The following is a 9,573-nucleotide window of genomic DNA, read 5'->3' as shown; positions in this document are numbered from 1 at the left end:
GCATAAATGGGGGGGAGGGTCAGAGAGAAAGGGAGACACAGAATCTGAAACAGGCTCCAGGCACTGAACCATCAGCACAGAGCCTGATGCGGGGCTCAAACTCACGGATGGCGAGATCATGACCTGAGCTGAAGTCAGACGCTTAACCAACTGAGCCACCCAGGCGCCCCACCTCAAGCCTCTTTAAAAAAGCCCAACTTCCAAGCCCAAGAGTTCAGAAGGTCTCTGGAGATCTTCTAGGCCAAACTTCTCACTTTGATGAAGAGAAATGGAGGTTACGAGGCATCAAGCGACTTGTCCAGGGTCATGTAGAAGGTCAGTGGCAGGCCTGGCCTCGAACCCATGAGTGGAGGCAGACTGAAATGTGTATTCAGAGAATCAGTTCTCTCTCCTTCCCAGACCACCTTCCCCTTGCCCACAACCCAGGTAGGGAGCTGAGGCTGGCTTATTTGATGCTTTTAATACCATTATTTGTGTTACACAATACACAACCAAGGATGATGGTCAATACTGCAATGCAAATGTTAAAAAAAATATTATACACGGCTCATGTCTTCCACACACCTTCCTAGAAATAAATTAGTGAGCACGGAGAAACCTGGCTGGTTGGCAGCCAGAGCTGAGGGTGGAGGGAGTGTTAAGGCAGTATCTACAAGGGGGAAGGATGACAGGGGGGCAAGCTAAGGCCTCGATTCCTCCCCTCCAACATCCCAGATAGGGAAGGAGGGAACCACACACTCTCCTAGACCCAGAAGGTGCTGGTTGCCAGCTTCCTACTTCTCTCCACCACTTGTACACTGCCTCAGTTGGAAGCCCTTGCCTGCCAGGGAACTAGTATGTCCTGTGGGTAGGGAGCTTTTCCCTGATTTCTCAGGGCCAGAGAGGTTGAGCAGTGGGCCAGTCATAGAGCAAGTCAGCAGCAAAGGCAGTAATGTATATGAGCCCTCATGGGGGCCCTGTCCAGAAAAGAGGAGGTACCCATGTTCTAGAAGGGTGAATCAGGGAGCCCAGGGTGATGGTAGTAGTGGTAGGAAGCTTGGCTCTGGGGCCCAGATGACAGGATGGGGATGCTGACCAGGATGGGAGAGATAGGCTCAGATGGGGGCCAGTACGAACCCTGTAGGACCTGTAAGTGCCTTCTTTGTTCTTGCCTCCCTTTGGCATTTTCTCACCACTTAACCAGGGTCGCTGCTAGAGGAGGTAGGGATGGGTTGGAGGAACTGAAGGTAGAGAGCTGCACCTCAAAACTTTGGAGTTGGCAGTCCATAGGTGTGGTGCACAGAGAGGTGCTACCCTTCCTAAGCCAGCAGCCTCATTCTTTCTTCTCACTACCTTCACCCTCCTTCAGCTCCCATCTCCCAGGAATGACATCCAGGGAGTGGGCTGTACATGTGTCCTCTTGCATGCTTGCAGCACGTGAGTGGTACATATGAGAGTGGATACACCAATATGTGTGGGTTGTCAGCATGGAGAGATGGGGAGTGTATACCCTGGTCCTTGGATATGGGGCTTGTGGGCATGAAACCTGAGCAGTCTTAGGCTATCTGTGCTTTCATTTTTCTTCACACAGGGGCAGGTCTACAATGCCCAGTTGGCAGGGGTGGGGAGTAGTGGGTGGGCCTGGTAACCTCCTAGCTCTTGATTTTCATCCTCAGCTTTTCTGCCCTCTCCCCCCGACCAGCACCAGCAGCAGAAGCAGCAGTACACACATTCTGACTCACAGACACTTCACAGAGTTACACACACAACATATACCCTCCCACACATACATGTTCACAGACACACACACATGTATTCCCAAAAAGATCCCAAACATACACAGGTCCCTTAGGAACTTCCCCTCTCCTTTTCACACAGACATACAACTCAGGATGCCCATGAGGTGCATTCAAAGACACATAGAGACCTTCCTACACACCTCCATGGAAATTCCTATGAAGAAATTCCTTTAGGTTTGAAAAGATCTTAAAAATAATTTCAGACACTGCTCATTTTACAGTTGAGGAAACTGAAGCCCAGAGAACACAAGTGACTTGCTGAAGATCACAGAAAGGGTGCCAGAGCCAGGGCCACAACCCCAGCCTCTGACTCCAGGTCCAGGGCTCTCAGTCCACTGCCGAGCAGCCTCTTACACTGTTAACAGACCACACAGTCACTTCCCCACCACGGACACTCACATCTGTGACAGAAACAGACCTCTCCCAACACATAGACACAGATACATGCCCTGCCAGCCTCAGACACACACCCATTCTGCCAGGTTCTCCCTACTGTAAACATGCAATGCAACCACTATATTCTCCTAAACTTGCTTCCTTGAAGATTCTTACTAGGAAGCAGCATTTTGGGATCTTGGGCTAGAGAGAGATGGGAATGGGGCATTCGGGGCCCAGCCTTACCTCTGGCTTCCAGGCTGGGATGGAGACCAATGAACAGAAGCATAGGGGATGGGAGGAGTCGGCAGAGAAATAGATGCAGTGGTTGGGGGGTGGGTGAGGACAGATCATATCACCCCAAACTCTGGCCTATCTCTAAGGCCCACCTTACCCTCCTCCATGACCCAGAGAGTACGGAATGGGGTGAATGGGGCAAAAAGGAGGAAGAAGGCAGTGATTCTATGGATGGGGGACAGTATTCCACTGGGCAGCTTTGCCAGGCTTCCCATCTGGAGATGAGGGGGAAACACAAAAAGTTATATGGGCCGGCAGGGGGCATGTGGAAGGGGCTCTGAGGTGCTGGGCCCTGCTCCCACAGCCCTGGACCTTTCTCCCTCCCAGCCCCTTTCCTTGTCAGGCTGGGCTGGGGGACTCATGGCTTCACTGGGGTGGGGCCAAGCCCCTGGCTTCGTGATCCCTCCCCCACCCATTAGTGTTGTCCTCCCTGATGTCTAGTCCTTTCTTTCCCCTACCCCACTGCAGCTTTGGGGAGGCGGGGCAGGGTGCTGGGCAAGGTCCCCCAAGTAACTGAACAAACAGCCCCCACCGCTCCTCAGCCCCCGGGATGGAGAAAGACCCGGTTTTGGTTTCTCCGGCTCCATGAACACACAGAGGTACACGTCCTACCATAGGAGGAAGCAATGACTGTTACGAGGTTGGCGGCTGTAGGGGACACAGGGCCGGGGGCAGGCAGAAGAGCTGGGGAGGGGTTGGCCCCTACCCTGTCCAGCCTGACCCTCGGGGGCCCTGCCCCAGGCGGCCGCAAATGCCCCGCCCGCTACTGAATATGGCAGGCGGTGGAGGACGTGGCCTGGCAGCACATGCAGGTGGGGTTCACGGACTTGGGGGGGATGAGGTCCAGGTCCTCGTCATCAGGTATCTCATCTAACCGGTAGCCGTCCTTCAGCAGCTGGATGTTCAAATCTTGGTTGATCTGCTGTAGACAAAGGGGAGGGAGGTCAGGCTCAGGGCAATCCTGAGGTACCACCCACAGCCGGCTGCATCCCCAGGCCAACTGCATCCCCAGGCCAACTGCACCTAACTCAGTCCCATCCCAGATCACCGAAATGCCTGGCTTTGCCACTCCTTAGGCCCCAGCCTAAGTTCTGGTCTCACTTCTTACAGGTACATCCTGGACGCCCCACCTCTCTACAAAGGGCATCCCATTCTTGGGGCAACTTCTGTCTCTATTTGGCTGACCCCCATAAAGCATAGCCTGTATTTCACACTCCATTCTGTTTAATGACCCTGTTCTAACCCCAGGCTCAAGCCCTGCCCCTAAAACTGGGCTCTCCACACTTGAGGCCAGTGTTTTAACAGCCTCCAGGCTGTTTAACTGTCCCACCCCAGGCCCTGCCCCATTATGCCCCACTCCCATGAGGCTCCACCTAGCTTTGTCCACTGCTCCCCTCAGGGTGTGATTTGGTGTTGGTCGCACCCCCTTTTCTGGATGGAGGTGGTCCTGCTCAGGTGTGTGGAAGGCCCTAAGGAGTGGGGCCTCACCTCAGCAGAGGAGTAGCCAGAAGAGGAATATCTGGACATGTCAAAGTCATCATCGCTGGTGGTGGAAGAAAGAAGACAGAGAGGTAGTGATTCCCTGATATTAAATATTAAAACTCCCTGCATCCTACCTCCTAACCCCTTAGTCAATACCTAATACCCCTCCCCTATGCTTTCAAATAACAGATCTAAATAAAAATTGTGCTTGCTGCACAAATGCTCAGCTTCCCTAGCCCCACCCTTCTAAAATTGCTACCCTTAACCTCCTCCTAAATAGAGCTGTACACCCTTTGCCCCCATCCTCTCACCTTTTTTCTAGTCTCAAACCCCCCATGGCTTGTTGGGTTTTCCCAAAGTTCAAGTGTAGCCAGGTGTGTTCCCAGCAGCAGGGAACATCGAATCAGGGCCTATTCAAGGGGGAAGCTATTGGATCACTTGTCCCAGGATAGCATCAGACTGTACCAATCCCCTTTTCCTCTCTCTGCTCTTCCCACCTCCAGATAAAAAATTCCATTCCCTGGAGGATTCATCCTTGGAGAGCTCCTGGCTATCTGAGGAACAACCCAATTGTTCTGACAATATAGCAGGTATGGCCTGTACAGCCCACTTGTATGTTCACACAAGTTTCTGTGGCTTGCCTGGCTGCCCCAACATCCCTGTACACACCTGTCCGTGTCAAGGGCGACCAGTGGCTTTTCATCTGGGCTCTGGTCAAGCGAGGAGTAGCCTTTATTGGGGACGACAAGCCTGGGTAGAAAATTTAGGGGATTGGATTGGCAACTGGAGCATGTAGCCTGGTGAGGAACAGGGTTAGGCCCTGACCCACCACTCCCCCCTGTCCCTTGGATCCTGTTGAGACTCTCCTCTCAGAGAGGAACTGGGACTGAGGAGGGAGGGAAGAAGGAGAAGCGTAGGAAGAGCAGAAATAAATGTTGACTGGCAGGGTCCAGGTGGGATTGGGGGGCCTCTACCTTGTCCGGGCCATGACATTGTTCTTCTTGGGTTGCTGGTTGACGGGACTACCCATGCTGCCATTCTTCAGAGAGCCCTTCCGGGCCAGCTCCCGCTGCTTCTCTGCAGGAGAACAGGGGAAGGAAGCTGTGTCCTGCTCCCAGGGCCACCCTACCTCACTGCTCAGGGCTGGCTGGGCTGGGGCTCCATTGTGAAACCCCTTCCTTCTCTAGGAACTGAGGCAGGGATCCCAACTCCAGGCCCTGCTGCTTGGTGGAGACAGTACTTGGCCCTGCACAACCTGAGGCAGATAGTGAGGGGCAACAGGAAGAGGTTGACTCCTGTCTTCCAGGAGCTGTACTCCAATGTGGGGCAGTTAGTGTGTGCTTGATGCCAAAGAAAGGCTGGAGAGGGAGTGATGAAGGAGAAGGATGGAGAAGTCAAGGCTTCTTGCAGAGGAGAGAGGACGGCATTTTAAGGAGGGATTGCATATACAAAAATGCATTTAGAAGTGAAGAGAATAAGTATGGCTCCAGATGGGATGGAGGAGTGAAGTTGGAGGGAGGTCAGGTTAGAAAATTAGGATACATTTACTCAGGCATTTATTCAAAAACCATCCATCACCATTATGTCTTAGGTCCTGTGCTAAGGGGTTGGGGGCTCTGGTTACAACCCAGAGCATGAAGGCCTTGAATGCCAGACAGGAGTTTGGCATTAATGCAGAAGCCAAATGAGCAACTGAAATTGTTGAGTGAGAGGGGCAGAATGCGGCTAGCTGGGTGAGGGGCAGGAGGCTGGGGAGCTCCTCTGGCTATACTTCTGACTGTGGTGCCAGCCTCTGAGTTCTCCAAGGCTCTAGAGTCTACCAGATCCATGGATCTGGTCACCAGGTGACCCTCTGCCTAGTATGTGGCACTGTTACCAGTAGCCAGTAGCTGCCTGGGTCCTGAAGGAGGCCTGTCTACCCTTTCCTATTCATCTTAAGCCCAGATGTGGAAAAAGGGATGATGAGTGGAGAGGGATACTAGGGGAAAGCTCTCATAAAATAACTACTAGCTCCAGAGAGGAAGGATGGAATGGGATTTTCCAGCTACTGTGACTCTGAAATTTCCCCTGATCTCCATGTCTCTTAGTCTCTCATATCTCAGTCTCTGACCCTCTCTCTGCCACTGCTCATCTGATTCCAGTTTTTTCCCAGCTTCTTTCCAGCAGGCAGCAGCTGCCATTACCATTCCATGACTCTAGGGGGTGCAATTTGCCTTAAAGTTCCCAGTGGTGATTATCTTGAGTCCAACTGGGACGAGGTCGTGAATTTTCATGAGGAGCTTTGGTGGTAATATAATGGGGAGGGGAAAAAAAGTGTTATTTTAAAAGCATGTTTGAAATGGTGAAAAAATGCAAACAATAAACTGGAAAAACCAAACTATGGACTACTGTGCAACCATTTAAAAGTGTGAAGTTAGGGGCACCTGGGTAGGTCAGTCAGTTAAGCATGTGACTCTTGATATTGGCTCAGGTCGTGATCTCATGGTGGTGGGATAGAACCCTGCATCAGGCTCTGTGCTGGGTGTGGAGCCTGCTTGGGATTCTCTTTCCCTCTCTCTGCCCCTCTGCTGCTCATGAGTGTGCATGTGTGCGTGCTTTCTCTCTCAAAATAAAAAAATAAACTTAAAAAAAAGTGTGAACTTAATCTCTATGTACTGACATTGGCAGGGGCTCCAAGGCATTAAGTGGAAAACAGAAACAAAAAACGTTTTAGAAAAATGTGTACAGTATGATACCACTTGTGTTAAAATAGAAAATAAAACAAGAAAAACTAAAAAGGCTTAGAATGATTGTCTCTGGGAAGGAGAATGTGGTGAGGGAGAGTAAAAGGAGAAGTTAAAATACTTGTTAAACAGTAATGAACAAATAAAACTGGTTGCAGTTTGAGTCTGGTGTCTTGGGAAGATGAACAAATTCCACTGAGAGAACTGTTCTCTTGTTTAGAAAAACAGCATGAGGAGATCCCTGGATATAGTCTGGAATGAGAGAAGCAAGGTAAAAAACAAAAACAAAACAAAAGCAAAAACAAAAATACACCAAACACACACACACACACACACACACACACACACACACACACACCACAAGAACAACAACAACAACAACAACAAAAACCCCAAAGCTGAATAAAAGAATAGTATTCTGTGAAAAGGAGTTCTGGCAGCTACAGAGGGAGAAGTTTTACAATGAATGGGGAAAGGCTCCCAGGACCAAGGAAAGGTCCAGTATTTGGCGGGCAGCTGGAGTCTGAGGAGAAAATGGCCAAAAGGATGACAGGGATGGCAGAGAAGTTTTGAAGGATACTGATATGTTGTATTTAACTATAAACTCCTTCCTGGATGCACTGTGTTGTAATACCTCTTCATGAAACCAAATTTTAGTAAGTCTGTTATAGCAGCAGCCTTTGGTGAGCAAAATTTTGGTCCCTGAAGGGAGAAAGGCAGTGTTAGGTGTAGGGTGAAGTGAGAACAGCAGCTGCAGGAGGTAGGGGCAGTGCTTGGGAGCCAAGTGACTTCAAAGAAGCAGGCTGCAACAGAGACTGATTTCAGAGTGGACATGAAATAAACCCCCAAGGGTAAGGGGGTACAGAGATATTTGGGCTTACTAAAAAACCCCTCCAAACAGGAGCCAACTAGACCTTGAGATCTCCGGATGGGTGAGGAAGAAATGGGGAAAGGATCTCAGTTTCTAGATTTTGGGATCCTTACTCCTTTCTACCCCTTAAACATAGTAACTGACACCCTGCTTCTAAGGCAGCTTCTTCCCAGCCTTGTGTAGTGTTTGGTGGAACTTCTAATCCTCTATCTGGGGTTCCATGGGAGCTATCCCCGGAACACCTGGAGTCTTCTTGGCCTCAGAGATGCCTCCTAGAGCTTCAGGCACTGCAGAGGACTATGACTTCCTTCTTTGCCTTGCAGGAGATAAGGTGTCTGGTAGTGCCAATGACTTGGTGGCTTGAGTCTTGGAATCATCTAGTCTGAGTTGGTTTATTTGTGCCACCTCATTGCAGACCCAGCCCAGAGCACCTTGTCCACTCCCCACATCTCCCTCACCCCCCAGACACACTCACCCAGCTTCACTTGGAGCGGGGATGGTTTGTAATTCATGGCTACTGACTCACCCTCCCGGGCGTCACAGTCCCCGTCTGAGATGGAGGCGGCGGCTGGGTCCTGTGAGGAGAAAGCAGAGACAGAATTGTTAGGAAGTGAAAAGGGGCTGCTCTCAGCCCTGAAGCTGGTCCTCCCACCCATACTTTGGGGGGCATTAACCCCTGGAAGTAGGCAGGTGATTTGAGGAGGGAAGGGCAGACCCATACACCCTGGAAGGAAGACCCTGAACTGGGTAAAGAGCCATGAATCTCAGCCCCACTTACACTCACCTGGGTGTCTTTCTTCAAAGTCCTGTGTGATCCAGCCTCCTCTTAGAAAGCCTACTGTGATTCCTTTAACCCACAGGATCTCTTTGTTCAACCTCCCATACTAATTGCCCTGTTCTTCAGAGCTCTTCTTATGCAGTTGTTTGGTAAGGTATTTTCAGGTTGCTATGAGTTTAAGTCTGGATAAAGGTCAGAGTAGATGCTCCCTAAGATAGACTTTCTTTTTCTAGCATTGTATGGGTCCCTTCACAGGATCCAGAGAACTGACTGGGCAAGCCAGGCCAGATTTTAAGGCTGCAGCCACTGGACAAAAAGAATCCTCATGAGGACTTCTCCATTTCACAGATAAGTCCTAAACAGTATCCCCTGGAGAACCTGAAATGTTGGCCGGGTATGGTAGGTTAGAAGATGAATAACAAGCAAATTAGCTGGTGACCAGTTAGTCTTATGCTGCTCAGTAATCCAGCCTCACTGTTTCCTCTAAAACATGCCAAACCTCTACTACAAGGTCTAGGGCCCTGGCTTACCCTGCTTTAGTCCATTGGAAGGGGCTGGAGTCATTCACATTCTCCCTGAGAAACTGCCTAGGACTAAAGAATGGTATGCCTTGGGGCACCTGGGTGGCGCAGTCGGTTAAGCGTCCGACTTCAGCCAGGTCACGATCTCGCGGTCTGTGAGTTCGAGCCCCGCGTCAGGCTCTGGGCTGATGGCTCAGAGCCTGGAGCCTGCTTCCGATTCTGTGTCTCCCTCTCTCTCTGCCCCTCCCCCGTTCATGCTCTGTCTCTCTCTGTCCCAAAAGTAAATAAACGTTGAAAAAAAAAATTTAAAAAGAATGGTATGCCCAAGGTCTGAAAATTGCACAGTGTACCCAAGGCTGTGCCTGTTCTGCTTCTGGAGATGCAGACAGCAGACAGACAGGTAGAATGCCCCAGGATTGGTCCTACAGTGTCAGGTTCAGGGATCTGAGTGACCCAGCAAGGGAAGGACATATAACCATTATGGTAGCTTCTGTTGCATTTAGAATGAGATGGGGGGATGAAAACATGCTTGTCATCAAGGGGAAAAGAAAGTCTAGAATGTTTGGGAGGGAAATCTTGGCCTTGCCTGTGTTCCTTCAGGCCATCCAGAGAGACCCTGGATGGGCTGTTGTCACCACAGTGGTATGTGACCTCCTGAGGGCAGAACCTGGGCCTCTCTCCTCTACTCTGACCCCCACCCCTTAGCTGGTATTGTAGGGGACAGGGCTCAGAAAAAGTGGGGTGCTGC

General features: G+C 50.6%; 1 protein-coding gene across 6 annotated transcripts in view; it reads right to left on the bottom strand.

The window, feature by feature from the left end:
- Window positions 1-441: 441 nt before the first annotated feature.
- Window positions 442-9,573, bottom strand: part of FAM219A (family with sequence similarity 219 member A) — a 55,386-nt gene continuing 46,254 nt past the window's right edge. For 2 of the 6 annotated variants that reach the window (XM_047829892.1, XM_047829890.1), the window contains exons 2-6: window positions 8,002-8,101; window positions 4,907-5,009; window positions 4,602-4,682; window positions 3,939-3,993; window positions 442-3,372 (exon numbers count right to left, since the gene is read on the bottom strand). In XM_047829892.1, the coding sequence (XP_047685848.1) occupies window positions 3,214-3,372; window positions 3,939-3,993; window positions 4,602-4,682; window positions 4,907-5,009; window positions 8,002-8,101 (498 nt within the window). In that variant the 3' untranslated portion in view covers window positions 442-3,213. The remainder of the gene's footprint in view (window positions 3,373-3,938; window positions 3,994-4,601; window positions 4,683-4,906; window positions 5,010-8,001; window positions 8,102-9,573) is intronic. The other 4 variants (XM_047829896.1, XM_047829893.1, XM_047829894.1 and 1 more) reach the window with 3 other exon arrangements.

Source organism: Prionailurus viverrinus, chromosome D4 (assembly GCF_022837055.1).
Source record: "Prionailurus viverrinus isolate Anna chromosome D4, UM_Priviv_1.0, whole genome shotgun sequence".
NCBI classification, from domain to species: Eukaryota; Metazoa; Chordata; class Mammalia; order Carnivora; family Felidae; genus Prionailurus; species Prionailurus viverrinus.
The sequence above is the reverse complement of the archived record's forward strand: the minus strand, read 5'-3'. Positions and strand labels throughout refer to the sequence as shown.